At 38.3% G+C, this 22,647-nt stretch overlaps 1 protein-coding gene and 1 pseudogene across 2 annotated transcripts in view; one reads left to right on the forward strand and one right to left on the reverse strand.

Moving 5' to 3' along the window:
• Window positions 1–22,647, forward strand: part of SYTL5 (synaptotagmin-like 5) — a 267,276-nt gene that overhangs the window by 240,033 nt on the left and 4,596 nt on the right. For both annotated transcript variants that reach the window (XM_006897511.1, XM_006897512.1), the window contains 3 exons: window positions 5,493–5,654; window positions 16,390–16,498; window positions 16,913–17,048. In XM_006897511.1, the coding sequence (XP_006897573.1) occupies window positions 5,493–5,654; window positions 16,390–16,498; window positions 16,913–17,048 (407 nt within the window). The remainder of the gene's footprint in view (window positions 1–5,492; window positions 5,655–16,389; window positions 16,499–16,912; window positions 17,049–22,647) is intronic.
• On the reverse strand, window positions 19,273–20,655 carry LOC102865468 (annotated as a pseudogene).

The following is a 22,647-nucleotide window of genomic DNA, read 5'->3' on the forward strand; positions in this document are numbered from 1 at the left end:
TGGAGTTCCGTGGTGGGTGTCTGACTGTTGTTCTTCCCGGGTCTCTTCCCGGCCTGGCTGGTGGCGGGCGGGAGTTCTTCTGGCTGGCAGCTGGCAGCAGGCAGGAGTCATTCTGGCTCCTCCTATTCAATATTATATTGGAAGTCTTAGTGATAGCAATTAGACAGGAGAAGGAAATAAGATCTATCCAAATTGGCAAAAAGGAGGTGAAATTATCTCTATATGCAGATGATATGATAGTATACTTAGAAAACCCTAGAGACTTAACAAGAAAACTACTAGACATAGTTGACTAATTCAACAATCAATTGGATTTCTTTACAGTGACAAAGAGAATACAGAACTGGCGCTAAGATAAACAATATCCATCAAAATAACTAACCACAAGATTAAATACTTGGGAGTAAATCTAACCAGAAGCACAAAATACCTGTTTAAGGGTGTGGGGATTACTAAAAAAAAAAAAACCCAAAAGAGACCTGGAGAAATGGAAGAATATACTTATACCATGCTCATGGATAGGAAACCTCAATATTGTGAAAATGACAATTCTTCCAAAGGCAATCTACACATTCAATGCAATCCCTAACCAAATATCAATTCCATTCTTCAGCAAGCTGCGAAGACAATTTTCAATTTAATCTGGAATGGAAAGAGACCCAAAATAAGCAAAGCACTCCTGAAAAAGTGAAACAAGGTAGGAGGCATCTCACTCCCTCATCTCAAGTCCTACTCCCTCATCTCAAGTCCTACTACACAGCCATGGTGTGATACTTGTACAGTGACAGACACATAGATCAATGGAGTAGTATTGAGAATCCAGAAATCAGCTTCTCTACCTATGGTCAACTGATTTTTAACAAGGAGATGAAAACATTTAAGAGAGGAAATGAAAGCCTCTTAAACAAATGATGTTGTCAAAGTTGGAAAACTGTCTGTAGAAAATTCAAACAACACCCACACCTCACACCATACACAAAAAACAATTCAAAGTGGATCAAGAACCTAGGAGTAAAACAAAGGAGTATAAATTTCATCAGATAAAAACTTGGAAGAACTCTAGAAGCCCCAATCCACAACATGAACAGTCTTCCAAGCATCCTGAAAAACCTACAACCAAAAAATAGATGAATGAGACCTTTTAAGAATCAAGTCCCTATGGACATCAAAAACCTTCTCCAACAGGGTAAAAAAAGAAAGTCACAGATGGGGGAAAATATTTGATAATGAAACGTCTGATAAGGAACATATATCTAAATTTTATAGAATATTCCAGCACCTCAACAAGATAAAAGTAAACAATCAAGTCTCAAAATGGGCACAGGCCACTTCACCAAAGAGAACATTCAGATGGCAAAGAAACACATGAAGAAATGTTCAAAACACCTAACTCTAAGAGAGATGCAAATCAAAGCAACTATGAGATATCATCTCACCCCAGTAACAATAGCAATGTTCAACAGAGTAGCATACAACAAATGCTGTCAAGGTTGTGGAGAAAATGGAATCTTTATTCACTGTTGGTGGAAGTGTAAAATGGTACAACCACTATGGAAGGCAGTATGGCGCTTACTCAAAAAGTTGGGGTGGGGGGATACCACTTGATCCAGCAATTCCACTACTGGGAATATATCCCAAAGAAACTAGAGCTGCCACACAAAAGGTTATATGTACACCCATATTTATTGCTGTGTTGTTCACAATAATAAAGAGATAGAAGTAACCCAAGTTATTTGCCCATCAACAAACAGATAGAGCTGTGGCATATTAATACTATGAAGCACTGAAAAAGAAGGAAATAATAAAATATTATACAAAATGGGTGACCCTGGAAGATATTATACTGTATTAAATATCTTAGCCACAGAAGGACAAATACTTAATTATGCCACTTTTGTAGAGTGGGACTGACATGGAGATTGGGGAGAAACTTGGAACAGATGAAGGAAAGAACTGTTTAAAAGGGAAAATATGATTAGGCATTGTTTGTGTGACAACAGTCCCTAATAAGAGGTACATAGCAAAGTGGACCTGGGGTAGAGGTGGAAGTAAATTATGCAATGGTGAATGAATGATAATCCAAGTTTCTATAAATTTTTATTAAAATAACAATAAATTATTTATTTAAAAAAAAAAAACAAAAAAGGGGGGAAATCCATCAGCCACTCCATATGAGAAAGATGATGCAATCTGCCCTAGTACAGATTTACAGGCACAGAAATTATATGATGACATCCTACTGTCCTATGTTGTTGTTGTTGTTGTTGTTGTTATGTGCCATCAAGTCACTAGTGACTCATAGTGACCCTATGTACAAGAGCCCTAAATCCTGCTCTATCTTGTGCTAACCTCACTGTCTCTGAAACAATTACTCCCACCACCCCAATCACTGAGTCGATCCACCTCATTGAGGGTCTTCCTCTCCTGCGCTGTCCCTCCACCCTCCAAAACATGATGTCCCTCTCCAAGGACTGGTCCCTCCTTGCAACACGCCCGAAGTATGTCAGACAAAGCTTCAGAATCCTTGACTCCAAGAAGCAGCCTGGCTTCACCCTTTCCAGGACAAATCTGTTTGTTCTTCTAGCAGCCATGGTATATTCAACACTCTTCTCCAGCACCACAGCTCAAAGGCATCAATTCTCCTTCTATCCTCCCTAGTCATTGTCCAGCTCTCCTATGCATAGCACACAATTGCGAAGACTATAGCTCAGATCAGGCACACTTTAGTCTCCAGTCTGATGTCCTTGCTCTTCAGTACTCTAGAGTGGTCCCTGACAGCTCATATCCCCAATGCAATTTGTCTCTTGATTTCCTGGCTGCTGTTACCAAGAGTGTTGAATGTGGAGGCAAGCAAACTAAAACTGTTAACTGCCTCAATCTCTTCACCATCCATACTGATGCTGCCAATTGGCCCAGTGGTGAGAATCTGTTTTCTTGATGTTGAGCTTCATTCACATTGAAGAGTGCAGTCCTTGATCTGCAGCAAGTGCTTCAGGTCCTCCTCAGTTTCTGCAAGCAGGGTTGTGTTAGTTGCATGACACAGGTTGTTGATGATTCTTCTACCAATCCTGATGCCCCATTCCTCCTTGTGCAGCCCAGTATACCAGATGATCTGTTCTGCATACAGATTGAAAAGGTATGGAGACAGAATATATCCCTGGTGGACCCCCTTCCCTATTTTGAACCATGCAGTGTTTCCTTGCTCTCTTATGATGGCTGTCTCTTGGTCCAAGAATAGGTTTCGCATAAGCACAATCAAATGTTCTGGGATTCCCATTCTTCTCAGAGTCAGCCACAGATTGTTGTGATTCACACAGTCAAAAGCCTTTGCATAGTAAATGAAACACAGATACACATTCCTCTGGTATTCTCTGCTTTCTGCCATGATCCATCTAACATTAGCTATGATATCCCTAGTACCAGGATCTCATCTAAATCCAGCCTGCACATCTGGCAGTTCTCTGTTGACATGTTGCTCCAGTCGTTTTTGCATAATTTTCAGCAGAATCATGCTTGCATGTGATATTAATTATATTACTCCATAATTTCCATACTATGTTGGGTCACCTTTCTTTGGAATGGGAACAAATATTGATCTCTTCCAGTCAGTTGTCTATAGGTTTACTATGTATTAGAATAAACTCTATGACATTAGATCCTGACCTTAAAAGATGACACTTTCCATCTATGCAGTGATGCCATAGAAGAAAGGCCTGGTGATCTGCTTCCTTAAGATTTCAGCCAGTGAATATATTCAGTCAAATATGTAGTCACCAAAATTCAGAATTGACTTGATAACTACGAATTTGGCTTAGAGTCTTGTGCTAGAATGATAGAACCATTGTCTTCCAGAGCAAGGCTGTGAATGTACATGTGTAGAAGAATGAATTGATAATAAAACATAAAACTCAAGATAAAAAAAAATAGAGCCAGGCAGTTAATTAATCCATTGACCATCATAGAATAGCAAAGAGGATACCAAGCAGAATCGATCAACACTGTGATCAGAAAGCAGGGAGCCAAGGCCAGTCTTTCCAAGAAGAGCAAGTATACAAATTCACGATCAGGAATCAGTCAACCTGAAGTACATCCTAGATTGTGGTTGTATAGAACAAACTGTTAGCTTGAGAATGTGCAAGTATGTGGTCCTGGATACTATTCTTCTAGAAAGGGAGTAATATCTTCTTTCTGCTCCATCTCTGAATACATGCTTCCACCTCTGCATTTAAAGCTTTAGACTGGACTTTATGATGTTTGGTGTTTGTGTATTTTTCATTGCCAGTATTTCTCTGGGTTTGAAATTTCTTGTTATGAGTAAAAGAAGACCAAGAAATTGAAGAATTAATATGTTAATTCTTGAGCCTACAAATAATATTGTTATTGTTGTATGTGCCATTAAGTCATCTGTGACTCATAGTGGCCCTATGTACAACAGCTCTGAACCTTGCTCAATAAGACGATTGTCTCTGACACATGTACCCCCATTACAACCCAGTCACTGAGTCTATCTATCTCACTGACAGTGTTCCTGTCTTGTGCTGTTCCTCCACCCTCCCAAGCGTGATGACCCTATCTAAGGACTGATCCCTCCTTTCGACATTCCAAAAGTATGTCAGATGGAACTTCAGAATCCTTGCCTCCAAGGAGCACCCTGGTTTCATCCTGTCTAGGTCAAACCCGTTTATTCTCTTAACAGTCCATGGTATATTCAGTATACTTCTCCAGCAGCATAGCTCAAAGAAATCAATTCTCCTTCTATTATCCCTAGTCATGGTCCAGCTTTCTGATGCATAGCGAAGACCATGGCCTGGATCAGGCACACCTTAATCTCCAGACTGATATCGTTGCTCTTCAGTACTTTGGACAGGTCCCTGACAGCCAACTTTCTCAAGGAAATTGATCTTTTGATTTCCTGGCTGCTGGTAACAAGAGTGTTATATTGACAAAATAATTAAATGAAAAGCAGACAAAAGTAGAATAACAATAAGCTTTGTCACCTAACACCTTTCATACATTAGCTGGAGTTTATTTCTATGACCACCAGCTCCAAGTGATTTGTTTATATATTTTTAAGTGCCAGATCTGACAGAAAATAAGTATATGGAATAAATGCTTAATTGTAGGGCAAACAAAAGACAAATATTTCATTTGCATTTGGTTTATTCCCATTATTGATGAATATAATCTCAATGATAAAACAAGCTCAAACTCACTGTAGTTGACTCAGTTTCAGCTTATAGCAACCCTCTATCTAGCAGGTTACAGAGGATGGAATTCTTAATGAGAGGAAACTGCCCATCTTTTTCCTCAGAACTGCTAGTGGATTCAAGTGTCAGAGACATGCCACCTTTTGATTAGCTGCGCAGCACCCCACAGACTAAACTGCCAGAGCTTCTTTTGATCTAAAAGACTGTGATATTTAAATCCCAACCTGCCCTGTAGTTGGATAGAGCCCTCCTTGTGGAGTATGATGTTGTACATCTCTCTTGCAGTACACTATCAGTCATACTCAGTTGGAAACAAGAACTCTGCAGCTTTCAGTCTGGCACTATGATCGATTTGGACGAAATAGCTTCCTCGGAGAGGTGGAGATTCCTTTCGACTCATGGAACTTTGAAAATCCAAGTGATGAGTGGTTCACACTTCAGCCCAAGGTAGGAAATGCATCTGAATTAGTCAAACACTTACAAAGCAGGTCATGAACAAAATTGATGAAACAGGCCTAAGTATTCTCAAGACTTCCAAATATCAGTGCATAAAATGTGGGGATACACATTATCAATATATATAATCTGTATAATGTAGCCCCCATCATGACTTTGGGTCTTGGATTATGTGGATAATTTTCTTTTTATTTTACTTTTCTCAAACAAAATATAGAGTTTAATGGAATCCTTAACTGGCTGTAACAGATGCTTTTGACTACAGTAAGTGAATTTAAAAATAGATTAAAACAAAAGTTAATGTCTTTGAGTTTATCCCAATGCATAATGACACTGTAGGACAAATTAGAACCACTCTAAGGGGTTTTCCAGCCTGTGACTCTTTACAGAAGCAGACTACCATTATCTTTCTCCTGAGAAGTGGCTGGTGGGTTTGAACCACAATTTTTTGGTGAGTAACGCAACACAACCAATTATGACATTTGATTTTGTTGTTGTTGTGTAATATCATATTGGAATCAACTCACAGCTGACTCCAGCAGATTTTGCAAAGCCATAAATCACAGAGGAGGAGATTGCCTATTTTTCTCCCAAGGAGCAGGTGGTGGATTCAAACCTTATGCCTTTGGGTTCACAGTGACAGTCCCAGAACTTCCTCTGTGCCACTAGGAATGATTTTTTTAAAGTAAATACGATAAAGTAAATTTCAAAATGTTGAATTGTTGTTGTTGCGTACCATCAAGTTGGAATCAGATAATAGCTGGCCCTTCATAAGATTTTGGAGAGTGCTCATCTTTCTCTATCCAAGCAGCTGATGGGTTCGAACTGTGCATCTTTAGGTCAGCAGGGCAAATCATTACCACTAAGCCACCAGAGCTCCCTGTTAAAATATTGTTGTATGCGTCAAGTTAGAAATGACTCATAGTGGGTTTTCGGAGGCAGTAAGTCACATGAGAGGAGATTGTCCATCCTTAACTTGAAGGAAAATATCCATAGATAACTAGATATGACATGATTCTATTAAAAAAAGACAGTCTTCATTCTCAAGTTGGCAGAACAAATCCATATAACAAGCCCAATTTCCACACCCTTTCTCCAATTCTCATTCCGTATACTTCAGAACGTAAGCAAGGAAAGATCTTGCATTTACTTTAGATTTCCTAACCCAGGTCTTGAATTATATTCAGAAAAAATCTTAGAACTGATTCTGGTAATTAAATTCTGATAGTGACCACAACAATGGGCATGGCAGAGATCATGTTTATGGCTCAGTATAGGGCAAGGTTCCAACCTATTGTCCATAGGGTAGCCATGGTAGACGCAATGTACCTAACAACAACATAACTCTAATCTAAGCCAGCAGTAACTTGAATTCAATCCATACAACTGGAGTTTCTATTTACAGTAAATTTTTTAAAAGTTTAAAAATTGAAGTTGAAAAGATATACAACAAAAGATTATACAACAAAAAAGAGATTATGTTGTAGAATGAGGCTGACATTGGGGTAGGGGTAAGACTGAGAAAAACTGGATAAATTATGTTTACTGCATTGAAGCTGATGAGGGAGAGGATAGTTTAAAATTAATATATTTTAGGGCATTATTATTTTCATAAGAGTTCAGAATGAGGGTTGCAGAGTGGAGTATACTTGGGGTGGGAGTAGGGATGTGCAGGGGCGGGGGATTGTGTACCAATGAAGGAGTTTTTCTTTTGCTTTTCAAGGAGAGGAGCGAACTGGGGGTGGGGGTGGGAGTGAATGGGTGGGGAGAAAAGTGCAACAATGAATGAATGGAATTCCAAAATATCTGTAGATGTTCATTGAAATTAATAATAGTAAAAAAAAGAGTTAAAAAAGAAAAAGATATTATACAACAAAAAGTTGTTCTTTATATACAGAAAGGCAAAATGTTACGATGACACTGATGGTGAACTCATGTCAGACTACCTGAGTTAAACCCTAGTTTCATGATCTTGGGCCTTGTCTCCTCACTTGGGATACAATAAATTGCATGTAGCTAATAGCACTTGAAGAAACATTCTCTGTGAGACTCAGAGCTATATCAGGCACATTATAGGCTATTAAAAATGTGTGAGGTGTTATTTGTGTTGAAGAACCTTGATGGCATAAGGTTAAGGCACATAAATGCTAACCTAAAGGTCAGCCATTTTAATCCATCAGCTTCTTTGCAGGAGGAAGATGTGACAATCTTCTTCAGTAAAGATTCGCAGCCCTGAAAATCTAATGGAGAAGTTATGCTCTGTCTTGTAGGGTCACTAGGAATCAGAATAGGTATAAAGGCAATAAATTTGGTTTGTACGTTTTTTAGTACTTGAATTTCTTAGAAAACCTTGTATTACAAGTGATAGGAACTCCAGCTCATACTGCTTAAATGTTACAGGGAAATTATTGAACAGTGGTGATTGTTATTGTTGGTTTCCAAGTATGACCCACAGTGATCATACGAACTACAGATCTGTTTCTTGTCCTGTCCTGTGCCATCCTCATCATGTCTGATATACTTGAGTCCATTGTTACAGTCACTGTGTCAATCTATTTCACTGAGGGTCTTTCTCTCGATGACCCTCCACCTTACCAACCATGATATCTTTTTCTAAGGACTGATGTCGCCTTACAGCATGCCCAAAGTATGTGAGATGAAGTTCCATCATCCTTGCCACTAAGGAGCAATCTGTTGCACTTTCTCCAAGACGTATTTGTTTGTTCTTTTGACAGTCCAAGAGATATTCTTCTCCAACATCATCTTCAAAGGCATTGATTATTATTCAACTGTCATCTGTAGTCATTGTCCAACTTTCAGATGAATAGTGCACCTTAATCTTTAAACTGACATTGTTGCTCCTTAGAACTTTGGAGATGTACTTAACAGCAGATTTTCCCAATGCAATACATCTTTTGATTTCTTGAGTACTAATCACTTGGGAGCTTAGCAGTAAGGAGCTGTGATGCCAACCCAAAGGTGGACAGTTTGAACCAGCTGCTCCTGCGAGAGAAAGATGGGAAATCTCCTTTCGTGTATTGACAGCCTCTGAATGAACTCACTGGAGGGTATCTATGAGTCAGTTTTTTGACTTAAGGGTAATGACAACAACGCAGCAAACAAAAAGGTTAGTGAGCTCTAGTGGTGTACTCTGTAGTGAGTTGCACTGGTAACCCAAAGGCTGTGCTTCTATAGTGGTTGGGATACATCAATGGTTTCATGGGAGAAAGATGGACAATATCCTTCTTTTGTGATTTACAGCTTTAGAAACCTGACTGACAATTGAAGAGTTGGAACTGTCTCTACAGTAGTTCATTTTTATTTCCCAACAAAAATATTAGCAATTCAAATTTACCCAGAGGTGCGTTGGTCATTTTTTTCTGAAGGCCATAGCACCTGAAAACTCTGTGAAGTAGTTCTACTCTGACACACATGGTGTGGCCATGATTTGGCAGCACTTCGTTTGGCTTTTGGTGTTTCATACAAGGTGTTATTTCATTCTCTTCTGTCTCAGTCATTTCAATACAATACTCATTTTGTGTACAAGCTGCATCCGAGACTTGATGCTCCTTGTATGTTATCCAGCTGAAGAATTGAAGTGGGAGCTACAAGGAGTTCAGATCTTAAGCACTCAGAAATACTGACACCTGTTTGCAGTGAAAATGAGAGAAAGTCACTCTACCTCCCTGACTCAGTGCCAGTAAAAAATCCCTGGCTACATTTCTTTATTTTTGCTGTATCTTAAAGCACTAAGTCAATGAGGAGATGAGGCATAGAAAGAACTGAAGATGAGAAATGTACTCTAAAGTAGTTTCATGGTATTACTTCTCTTTTAGTGCATGACATGAGATTATAGATTATCTCTAACATCTTACAGAAAGCAGGCTAGGTAGTTAGACAAGAAGGGTTTGTCAGTATAAATTGCCTTTTATCGGTTCCCAGAAAGTGCTATTATAATAACAAGAACTTTTGTAAATCAACAGCAAGTCTAAGTGGTTTTCCTAGGAAACCCCTTATTCTACCTCCAGGCAAAGAAGAAACTGTAAGCTTCTGTTGCCTAGCTAAGACACTCCTTATATCACAGTTTAGGGAAACTTCTGCCAAAAATTAATTACCCTGCCTTAAACAGTGATTGCAGTAGGCTTGTTCTCTTACTTCAATGGAAAGGAGAATGTTCTTTTTCACAAAGCATGACAGTAGATATCATCAAATTTTACTTGACTCTACAATCAACACTTATAGAAGCAGCAGTCAAGAAATCAAGCAGTGTATTTCATTGAGCAAATCTGCAGCAAAAGACTTCTTCATTTTTTAATTTATTCTAATTCACTGTGTTTCAATGATAAATAATATTCCATTGTGTGGGTATGCCATGGTTTCTTTCTTTATTTCTTCCCCCCACTTTAGTTTTTGATGGTAACTTGAGCTGCTTCTGTCTCCTTGCCATTGTGAAGATGAATAATGCTGCAATAAATGTAGGTGTGCGTGCATCTGTTTGTGTCACAGCTCTGATTTCTTTAGGGTATATTCCCAGTAGTGGAATAGCTGAGTCAAATGGTATTTCCATTTTCAACTTTTTGAGAAAGCACTAGACTGCCTTCTATAGTGGTTGTCATTTTACATTGCCACTAGCAGTGTATGAGAGTTCCAATCCCTCTGCATCCTTGTCAGTATTTGTTGTTTGCTTTCCTGTTGAACTTTCCTACTGTTACTGGGTAAAATGATATCTCACTATTGTTTTTATTTGCATATTTCTAAAACCAAGTCATTTTGAACATTTTTCATGTGTTTGTTGGTCATCTGACTTTCTTCTTTGATGAAAGCATCTGACCACGCTCATGGATGTTGTTGTTGTTGTTAGGTATCATCAGGTTGAATACAACTCTTTGTGACCCTATGAATAACAGAGCTGAACCTTCTCGTATCCTGTGCCATTCCCACAGTCTCTGATATACTCGATCCTATTCTCATGGATAGGAATACTCAATATCATTAAAATGACAATCCTACCAAAAGCAATTATAAAATCAATGCAATCCAAATACAGATACCAACACTATTCTTTAATGATATGGAGAAGATAATTTCCATTTTTGCCTGGAAAGAGACCCCAGATACACAAAGCACTACTGAAAAAAGAATAAAACAAAACCCTAAAGTAGTAGACATCACACTTTCTGACCTCAAAGCCTACTGCACTGCCAAAGTAATCAAGACAGCATCCTATTTGTACAGCAACAGACAGTTGAATAGAATAGACAGGTCAGTGGAATAGAATTGAGAACCCAGAATCTATCTCTAATTATTTGATCTTTGACAAGAAGATGGATTCAGTTAATTGGGGAAGCAACAACATCTTTAACAAATGATACTGACAAAATTGGACATCCATCTTCTAAAAACTAAAGCAAGATCCACACCTCACACTATATGTAAAAACCAACTCAAGGTGGATCAGAAACCTAGGAGTGAAACCCAAAACTATGAAGAACATCAGCGGAAAAATAGAAACAAGTGTAGAAGACCTAATCCATGACATGAATAGACTTTTAAGAATAGCCAAAGAAAGTGCTGGCAGTGAAGAAGGAAGCCCCTGCCCCTGCCAAAACTGAAGCTAAAACAAAGGTATTAAATGCCAAGAAGGCAGTCCTGAAGGGCATCAACAGCCACACACAAAAAAAGATCTTCAAGACACCTCCTTCCAGTGGCTTAAGACTCTGAGACTCTGAAGTCAGCCCACATATCTCCAGGAGAGTGCCTCCCAGAGAAACAAGCTTGACTACTATGCCAACATCAAGTTTTCCCTGACCACTGAGTCAGCCATTAAGAAGATGGAAGATAACAATGTGCTTTTGTTCATTGTGGATGTCAAGGCCAACAAGCACCAGATCTAACAAGCTATAAAGAAGCTCTATGACATTGATGGGGCTAAGGTGAACACCTTGATTAGGCCTGATGGTGAGTAGAAGGCCTATGTCAGACTTGCTCCTAACTATGATGCTTTGGATGTTGCGAACAAAACTGGGATCATCTAAACTGAGTCTGCTGTCTGGAACCTTTCCAGAGTACAAGAGCAATCATGTCAGTCTGGAGACTAAGATTCACCTGATCCAGGTCATGGTCTTTGCAATCACCTGGTTTTCCTAGGAAACCCCTTATTCTACCTCCAGGCAAAGCTCTCATCAGAGCTGAACAATGACTAAGGATGATAGAAGAAAAAAAACAATGCCTTTGAGTTGTGGTGCTGGAGGAGAGTTTTGAACAGACCATGAAATGCCAAAAGAACTAAAAGATTTGTGCTGGAGAAGGTGAAGCCAAGTTGTTCTTTGGAGGCAAAGATTTTTAAGCTCTATCTCATATACTTTGGTATATTGCCAGGAGGGATCAGTCCATGGAGTAGAACATCATGTTTGGAAGGATGGAGAGGAAGACCCTGGATTGATACAGTGATTGGGGCAATGGAGATAGGAGTGTCAGAGACAGTAAGATTGGCTAAAGATAGCTATTGTGCATAGGGTTGCTGTGAGTCACAAGTGACTCAATGGCACATAACAACAGCAACAAGAAGCTGAGTCCTGTTGGCTAATTAAAAAAGTATGTTTTTCTCACAAAAAATATACATAAATGGGACCTTCTAAAAAATCCCATGCTTGTGTTTATCAAACCCTTCTCCAATAGAGTAAAAAGTAAGCTGACAGACTGGGGAAAAAGATTTTGTAATGACACCTGATACAGGATACATATCTAAAATTTATAGACAGCACAGCAACATTAAAAAGACAAACAACTTTATCATAAAATGGATAAAAGGTTTCTTTAAACTGTTAAAAAGCCATTATATCACCTTGAGGATTAAGGTGTGCCTGATCTAAGACATGCTATTTTTGAATGCTTCATATATGTGGAAGAGCTGGACAATGAATGTTGTTGTTGTTGTTGTTATTGTTGTTGTTGGGTTCTATTGAGTCTAGTACAACTCATAGTGACCCAATACGAACAACCGATCTGAACCCTGTCATATCCTGTGCCATCCTCATCATCTCTGATACTCTGATACTCTGAGTCCACAGCTACAGTAACTGTACCAATCCATCTAGTGGAGGGTCATCCTCTCTTTCGCTGAACCTCTACCTTTCCAGGCATGGTGACTCTTTCCAAGGAGTAGCCTCTCCTAGTAATATGTCCAAAGTATTTGAGACAAAGCTTTTCCATCTTTGTCTGCAAGGTACATTCTGGCCACTCTTTTCCCAAGAAATATGTTCTTTTGGCATTCCATGGGATATTGAGTACTCTTTTCCAACACTACAACTCAAAGACAACAATTCTTCTGTCAGTCTTATTCTTTATTCAACTCTCAGAAGCATAGAAAGTAATTGAGAAGATCATAACCTGAATCAGGTAGACGTTAGTCTTCAAACTGACATTATTGCTCTTTGGAGAGGTCCCTGACAGTGGACTTGGCCAATTCAATGTATTTTCCTGATTTCTTGACTGCTGGTACCAAAGGCGTTGATTCTGCATTCAAGTAAGATGAAACTGATGATGAATTTAAGCTGTTGTCCACCTACTATGATGTTGCTTATTGGTCCAGTTGTGAAGATTTTTGTCCTTTTGATGTTGAGATGCAACTCATATTGAAGACTGTAGTCTGTCTTCTTTTGCAGCATTTCAAGTTCTCCTTACTTTCAGCAAGCAAGGTTGTATTATCTGCATAACTCTAGTTCTTGCTGAGTCTCTCAGATCCTGATGCCACATTCTTCTTCATAGAGTCCAGCTTTTTTAATTATCTTCTCAGCATACAGACTGAACAGATATGGAGAAAGGATACCCACATCTATGACTCATGCCTTTTTTTATTATTTTACACCATGCAGTGTTCTCTTGATCTGTTTGGATAACAGCTTCTTGGTCTAGGTATAGGTTTTGCATGAGCATGATTATGTGTTCTGGGATTCCAATTCTTCTCAATGTTCTTCCACAGAAATAATTCTAGAAGAGGGGAAAAAAGATCATTACAAAGACAGAGGAGGAAGAAAAGACCAAAATGGATTATCAGAAGAGACTGAAAATTTCACTAAAGCTTTAAGAAACAAAAACAAAGGGAAGAAATGCCATAGTCAAAGAGATGAACTAAAAAAAATTAAAAAAAAGAGAAGAACAAAAGATTTCAAAAGGCAGCCCATCTAGACAAAGGAAAATATTATAACAGAATGTGCAAAGATCTGGAGCTGTAGTTGGAGAATAAAAAGGGAAGAATCCACTCAGCGTTTCTAATTGAAGAAGAATGTAGCATCAGGATTTGGAGATTCATTAACAACCTCCACAGCTTGGCTGAGCCATCACTGTGGAACTTTAATAAAACTTCTGGATTCAATGAGAATTTTAGATTTTGTTCTTCATTTTCTTTCTTTGAATTAGGACTTTTCTATAGGATCTTAGATTAAAATATTTAGTAACGGTAGCCAGAAACCATCTAGCTCTTTTTAAAAAAAAATTTTATTGTGATTTAAATCAAGGTTATAAAGCATATTTCCCCCCAATCATTTATGCTCATGCTCTCTAGCATTAATTATAATACCCACAAATGTCCATCCATTCATTCCATATACTCTTTCCCTTCACTCATTCTATATAAGTGTTTAATATCTATGAATTCATTTTTAAAATAAAGTTTTTATTTTAATTATGATTTTTAACAAAAGTTTACAGAAAAATTATATTTTCATTCATTCATTGTTGCACATTTTACCCCCTCTCCTTCCCTTTTCCCTCCTCCCCAGAACACTTTAAAAATATTCATTCATGGTTGCACTATTAATTCATTTTTTACTGCTTCTTGTCTCTTCCTATCCCATGCTAGAATAATTCTGTGTGTAAACTTTTTTAGCTTTTTCTAATCATGGTCTTATACATTTGTTCTTTGGGACTGGCTTATTTCAATTCACTCAACATAATGTTCTCTAGCTTTAACCACGTTATTCAGTGTTTCACAAATTCTTCATTGTTTTCTGTGTTGCAAAGTATTCCATTGTGTGAACGTGCCTTAGTTTTCTTTCTATTTATTCATTGCTGGGAACTTGGGCTGTTTCCATCTCTGTGGAACTTTGCTTGATATACACCCTTATATTGAGCTTTCTCCACTCTGAAGTCCTACTTCTACTACATTTCCTGATAAATCATTATGACATAAATTCTTGCCTTCGTGTATTCTAGAAGACTCATAATAGATACATAGTTTCTATCCCCCTTTCCCTGTACACAAACTTTTAATCATGTCTTACTTCCTATCAATCTCCAAACATACTCTTCACAGGTATTGCTTTACTTTGCTCATACTGTTTTCTCAACCCATACTAGCCTTCCCCCCACCCCCAACCCATGTTCATGTTTCATCATCTTTCCATGCTTGAAGAACTGGGCAAGAGTTGCCTCCTTGTTCCAATCTGACTCTATCTCTCTATTCCATGGTTTAACTTGTACTTATTTGTCTCTCTGGATGTACGTGTGCACGCATGTGTGTGTGCACGTGTGTGTGTTTTCATTTCAGTTCCATGCATAGTTGCATCACCTGTGTAAATTTATGTATCTACCATCACAGTTAAAGACCAGTTCTGTTACCACAAGGATTGCCCTTCAAGTTGCCCTTTTATAACTACAGCCATCTTCTTCCTGGCCTTCTTCCTCTCTCATACTCACTAACTCTCAGCAATTTATTGTCTTCATAATTTTGTAATTTCAACAGTATTACATAAATGTATAATATAGTATAGTACAGTATATAACATTTTGGATTAGTGTTCTGGTTAGATTTTTTTTAATGGCAGAATTGTCCTTGGGATTTGTACAAGTTGTTGCAAATAACAATAACCCATTCCTTTTATTGTTGAGTAATATTACATCATATAGATGTGCCACTCATTCGTGTTCAACTATTAATTCAATGAAGGACATCTGGGCTGTTTTCAACTGGGATGTTTTTAATAAAGCTGCCACAAAAATTCCCATACAGGTTTTTGTGTGGACATAAACACTAATTTCTCAGGAATAAATGCTTCAAAAAAGGACTTGCTGGGCCACATGGTAATACTTATTTACTTTTATAAGAATTGATTCAGCAGTCTTGCAAAATGAATATTCCACTTAACTTTTCCTGCAGCAATATTGGAACAAGCCAGTATTTTCACAGTGAATTCTTATGGTGTGGACTGTCAATATAGCTTTTAATTAGTGTCTGGTAGCCCAGAATGAACCAAGTTTTTCTCTTCTTGCTCACTTAGGAAGGCCTTGAGACATTGAAGGACTGAAGAAGTAACTTTTGGAGCTATTTTCAGTTATATCTTTATTCCTGAATCATACCACAAGATAAATAAGCAGACAGGCACAGACAATCTCACAGGAACACAATGGTCTATTGATTGGTTGCTCCACAGGAGAAAGATGAGCAATTTACAGCTTTTGAAAACCTGCTGGAGGATCAACTATGAGCTGGCTCCAGCTCACCAGCACATAATGACACATTCCTTCATAGAGTTTTCTAACCTTTCTTTTTCTCATATCTAAGGCAACTGTTCAGCAAATAAGAACTACCTTAGTTGAACGAGAATGGCCTATTACATTCAAGGTACTAAGTAAATGAAACAAGGTAATAAGTAAATTGAAACATGAGCTACAAAATAACAAAGCTAGTATTCTTATTCCTTCTCTTTCTCTGTCTCCCTTTGGCCAGGTGGAGTTTGCTCCAGACATTGGCCTTCAGTACAAAGGAGAACTGACAGTTGTTTTACGCTACATTCTTCCAGAGGAGAATCTGATTTTTCCACGAGAACAAATTCAAGGTAGAGATAAAAAAAAATCTGGCATGGGAAAGGAAATCATGAATTTGTTATATTTACTATCTTCACATTACACAAGTGAAACATGAAAGGTTAGGCATCACTGTCTTTGAGGGAAAGTGAAAAAGTATATACAATATATAGAGAAGGACACAGAATTCTTGAGAGTAAAGGACAAAGTTCATATTTTAAAATGAATCATAATGGTGAAGTTTGTTTCCTGGCAGTCCCAGAGACCTAAGACATTCCCAAGATGGAGAAGTGGGAATATGGTGTGGGTGTGGGTGTGTGGAAGCAGCTGTATTAATTAATAAGACTCACAAGTTCTCATGTAACCTTCTCTCTCTCTCTCTCTCTCTCTCTCTCTCTCTCTCTCTCTCTCTCTCTCTCTCCCTCCTCATTCGGTGACCAATGCAGGAAAGAAAACCCTTAAAAAGGGAAAGAAGAAAGAGTCACCTGTGATTTCTGGAGGAGTACTAGAAGTGTTCATCAAAGAGGCAAAGAATTTGACAGCAGTGAAGTCAGGAGGCACTTCTGATAGCTTTGTGAAAGGGTACTTTTTATTTAATTATTTTTAAAGAATTCTTTTTAATAAGGAGCTCTGGTGGCCTAGTAGTAAGGAGCTACAGTGCCAACCCAAAGGCACTGATGGTTTGATTCCACCAGTTGCTCTGCAGGAGAAGCATGAGCTCCTTTCATGCAATTTACTGCCTCTGAAAATCCAGTAGAGGGTCAGCTATGAGTCGGTTCTGATTAGATGGTATATAACACTATATTCTTATTCTCAGTGTTGTTGAAGATATGTATCACAAAACATACACCAATTCAACGATTTTTACATGTACAATTTAAGTGGCATTGATGGCATTCTTGGAGTCATGCAACCTTCTTACCTTCCTTTTCTGAGTTATTATTCCCTCCCTTAACACAAACTCATTGACCCTTAATGTTATTATCCACTTTTTCGAGTTACTATTGCCAATTTCATACCATACAGGTAGTTCTTAAAAGATCATAGTTGCTCAAAACAGACATTTTTAAGTAGATAAGCTAGGCTGTTATTTGGTTTTAAGAAGACTTTAGGGGATATTTTTGGTTTAAGATTTAAAGGTTACCTCAGGGCAATATAGTTTCAGGGGTTCATGCACCTTTATGCCTCCAGAGAAATAATATTTAATCTATTAAAAGATGAAAAGAGCCCTAATCTATAGGACTATGGAGACTATAATCTTTGTATGCCCTACTTATTCTACATGTACTCAGAAAAAACTACTCTTAAAGGTTAATTTCTCTATCTAAGACATTGTAAATGTTGCTGTTGAAAGATGTTGTCGAATTGACTATACATAGCAACCCTATGAACTAACACATCTGAACCTTGCCCTCTCCGGCCCATCCTCATGCTCTCCAAAATATCTGAGTCCATTGACAACAAAACTGCATTAATCCATTTCCTTGAAGGTCTCTTTCTCTTTCCTGATCCTTTATTTTTCCAACATATCGTCTTTTCCCAAGGACTGGCTCCTCCTGACAACATACCCAGAGTGTGAGCCGGCGATTCACTGACTTTGCCTCTAAGGAGCACCCTGCCTACATATCATCCAAGACAGACTTGCTGTGGTTTTGGTAGTCCATGGCATATTCAGTACTTCTCCAGCACCACAACTCAAAGACATAAATTCTTTATCAGTCTTCCTTATTCACTGTCCAGCTTTCAGATGCATAGAAAGTAACTAAAAATACCATGGCTTGCATCAGACACACCTTAATTTTCAAGTGCTGCTGAAGACTAAGTGCTGTTTAGTGCTTTGGAGAGGTCCTTGGCAACCTGCTTCCCCAATGTAACACATCTTTTGATTTCTTGACACCTATTTCCATGGGTGATAATTATAGATTGAAGTAAAATGAAATAGTTGACAACTTCAATCTTTCCTCCACCTATTATGATGTTGTCTATCATTCCAGTGGTGAGGATTTTTTTTCTTGATGTTAAGATGTAATAATCTATATTGAAGGCTATCGTTTATCTTCTTCAGTAAGTGCTTCAAGTCTTCTTCACTTCCTGCAAACAAGGTCGTGGTATCTGCATAGTATAGATTGTTGATGAATTTCCCTCCAATCTTGATGCCACATTCTTCTTCATAAGGTCCAGTTTCTCAAATTATTTACTGAGTGTTCAGATTGAATGGGTATGGAGAAAGGATGAACCCTGATGCACGCCTTTCCTGATCTTAAACTATGCATTGTTCCCTTGTTCTTTTAGGACAATTACTTCTTGGTTTATGTACAAAATTTGCAGGAGCACAATGAAGTGTTTTGTGATTCCTATTCTTCTCGATGTTATCAATAATTAGTTATGATCCACACAGTAAAATGACTTTACATTGTAAAACAAACCATAAGTGTGCATCTTTCTGGTATTCATGCTTTTAGCCATCTGATCCATCTGATAGCCCTTACTGCACAGCTCTTCTGAATCTAGCTTTAATATCTGGAAGTTCCCTGTGTGGTGGTTTCAGTCATTTTTCCCCCCTCTCTCATTAAACATTGTTTTAAGGGATCTGAAAATTCTGTGACAAATTTTTGGTCAAGTTGTTCCCATTTTAAAAACCAATAACTTAAAACTGCCACAACAAAAAAGAAAACAAATGGTTCACAAAACATTCCTTTTCTTCTGAAGGTTTTACAATGCACTGTTATCATTAACCAGTCTTTTACTATTAAACTTAAATGGTCAATTGAGACAAACAGTTCTGAGATCATTGTTCCACCACTGATTAAGACTGGGGTGGCAGGGCTTTCTGACCAGACTTAGTGACCTTGCCAGTTCCACCAGCTTTTGTGTCCACTGCTGTGGTGACACCCACAGCAACAGTCTGTTTCATGTCACAGATAGCAAAACGACAAAGAGGAGGATAGTCAGAGAAGCTCTACACACACATGGGCTTGCCAGGAACCATATCAACAATGGCAGAATCACCAGACTTCAAGAATTTGGGAGAATCTTCCAGATTCTTACCAGAACAGCAATCAATCTTCTCTTTGAGCTCAGCAAACTTGCAAGTAATGTGAGCTGTGTGACAATCCAGCACAGGTGCATAACCAGCACTGGTGTGGCCAGGATGGTTTAAGATGATCACCTGAACAGTGAAGCCTGCTGCTTCCATTGGCAGGTCATTTTTTCTGTCACCAGCCACATTGCCACCACATTGACGAACATCTTTCACAGAGATGTTCTTAACGTTGAAGCCAATATTTTCACCAGGCAGAACTTCTCTCAAAGCCTCATGGCATATTTCAACAAATTTTGTGGTAACATTGAGTTGGGCACATGTGACCACCATGCCAGGCTTGAGAACACCAGTCTCCAATTTGTCCATAAGGAGAGTACTGGTACCACTAATCTTGTAAACATCCTAGAGAGGTAGACATAGGGGCTTGTTCATTGGATGAGTTGGTGGTAGGATGTAATCCAAAGCTTCAAGAAGTGTGGTTCCACTGGCACTGCCATCCTTCCAGGTGACTTTCCATCCCTTAAGCCTATGTATATTAGTACTTGGCTCCAGTAAGTTGTCACCATTCCAACCAAAAATTGGCACAAAGGCTACTAGGTCAGGGTGGTAGCCAATTTTCTTGATATAGGTCAATGATTCCTTAATGATTTCCTCTTATCTCTTCTGGCTGTAAGGTGGCACAGTGGAATGCATTTTGTTAACACCAACAATTAGTTGTTTTACACTCAGTATGTGAGCCAGAATGGCACACTCACAGGTCTGTCCATTCTTTGAGATATTACTCTCAAATTCACCAACATTATCAGCAACAATCAGGACGGCACAGTCAGCCTGTGATGTTCCAGTAAACATGGTGGTTTGGGTTTTTTATAGTCTCTGTGTCCTGGGGCATCTAATGATAGACACATAGTAGTTATTGGTCACAAATTTCAATGGTGATGCCCTGCTCATGTTCAGCTGTCTTTTTGTTCAGGTGTATTTAAAGGAGCTTTTTCCCATCTCAACAGCTTCCTTCTTGAATTTTTCAATGGGTCTTTTGTCAACCCCACCACATTTGTAGATAAGGTGGCCAGCAATGGTGAACTTGCCTGGATCTACATGCCCAATGATGATGATGATGTTGATATGGGTCTTCTCCTTTCCCATTTTGGCTTAGGTTTTTCAGTGTTATTCACCAACACCTGTATTCTGGTGACAAACTCGTTGCAAAGAAGAAGTAGTTCCAGTAATTTTTAATAAACCTCAGCAGACTTTTATTTGCATGCAATAGTGATGATATTGTTCTATAATTTTCTCACTGTGTTGGACCACCTTTTATAAAAAAAAAATTAGAGCAAATATAGATTCCTTCCAATTGATTGGCCAGGTGGCTCTCCTCCAAATTTCTCACTACAGACTAGTGAGTATGTTCAGGGCTGCATCTGTTTGGTGAGACACTTCAATTTCATCAATTCTTAGGGACTTATATTTTTGTCACTGACTGCAGTAAAGGTTGGACTTTTTACTTCAGTACTGTTTATTCTTGATGATATACTATTACCTGGAATGGTTCTGTGTTGACCAAATCTTTTTGTCACAACGACTGTATTCGTTCCATTTTTGTTTGTTGTGCGTCATTCAAGACTTTGCACCCCGCCCCCCGCCAAAAAAAAAAAATAAAGACTTTGCCCATAGAATCCTTCAATATTACAACTCCAGTCTTGAATTCGTTCTTCATTTCCTTCTTAAACAATGCTGAACATGTTCTTTTCTTTTGGTTTTCTAACTTCAGCTCCTTGCATATTTCATTATAATACTTTGCTTTATTTTTCCAAGCTGCCCTCTGAAACTTTTATTTAGCTCTCTCACCTTAACATTCCTTCTCCTTGTTTTAGCTTTATTTTTAAATTTTTTTAAAAATTGTCCAGTGTAAGTTTTGGAATCTCTTCTGACATCACTTTTCGTCCTTTTTTCCTTCTCTATCTTTGTAATGACCTTTTGAGCTTCCTATGGATGATGTCCTTGATATTATTTCACAACTTGTCTTTGGTTAGTATTCAATATATCAAATCTGTTCTTGAGATGGCATATGAATTCAGTTGGGATAGATCCAAGGCCATATTTTGGTTCTTATGAACTAGTTTTCATTTTCTTCACCTTCAATTTTAACTTTCATATGAGTAGTTGATGGTCTGGTCCACACTCAGACCCTGGATTTGTTTTGATTGCTGAAAATTAGCTTCTCCACCATCTCTTCCACAAAAGTAATCAACCTGATCCCAGGTGAGGCCCATGTATAGAGTTGTCTTTTTTGTTTTCAAAGTATTTGCAATGATCTGTCCACCATGGGTGACCTCATTTCTGTCACCAGGCTATATTTTCCAATTACCAGTCCTTCTTTGTTTCCAACTTTTGCACTTCAATCACCAGTTGTTATTAATGCATCTTGATTGCATGGTCCACTAATTACAGATTGCAAAAGTTGGTTTAAGTACTCATTTTATTCATCTTTGTATATTTGAATAATAGTTGTATTAATAGATCTTCCTAGTATGTGTATAAATGGTATCCAATCATTCACAGCATTGTACTTCAGGATAGATCTTGACATTGTCTTATTGACTATGAACGCAACACCATTGTTTTTCAATTTGTCATTTATGCCACAGTAAATCATGTGATTGATTCGAAATGGCCAATACTGGTCTATATCTTCTCACTAATGCCTAAGATGTTGATCTTTATGTGTTCCATTTAATTTTTGACAAGTACCAATTCTCCTAGATTCATACTTCATTCCATGTTCCAAGTATTAGTGGATGCTTGCAGCAATATCTCCTCATTTTGAGTCTTGCCACTTCATCAAATAAAGGTCTTTTATTGGGTGAAAGTTGATCTCTGCCCACGTAATTACAGAAGATTCTACTTTGAAGAAGCAGCTCTTCTCCACCTGTATTTTGAGTGTTTTCCAACCTGAGGGGCTCATCTTCCAGCACTACATCCAACAATGTTCTTCCATTATCTATTGGACTTTCAAAGACATGCTACTTCAGAAATGGGTAGTCAGTCTTACTTTTTATCTGCCCACCATGAGTGTCCTTACTGGTATACTGATGGCATAGCTTCCAGGACACAACATACAAGTCACCACAGTGTGGA

The sequence above is a fragment of the Elephantulus edwardii genome, unplaced genomic scaffold (assembly GCF_000299155.1).
Source record: "Elephantulus edwardii isolate Elephantulus edwardi_28Jun2011 unplaced genomic scaffold, EleEdw1.0 scaffold00210, whole genome shotgun sequence".
Classification (NCBI taxonomy): domain Eukaryota; kingdom Metazoa; phylum Chordata; class Mammalia; order Macroscelidea; family Macroscelididae; genus Elephantulus; species Elephantulus edwardii.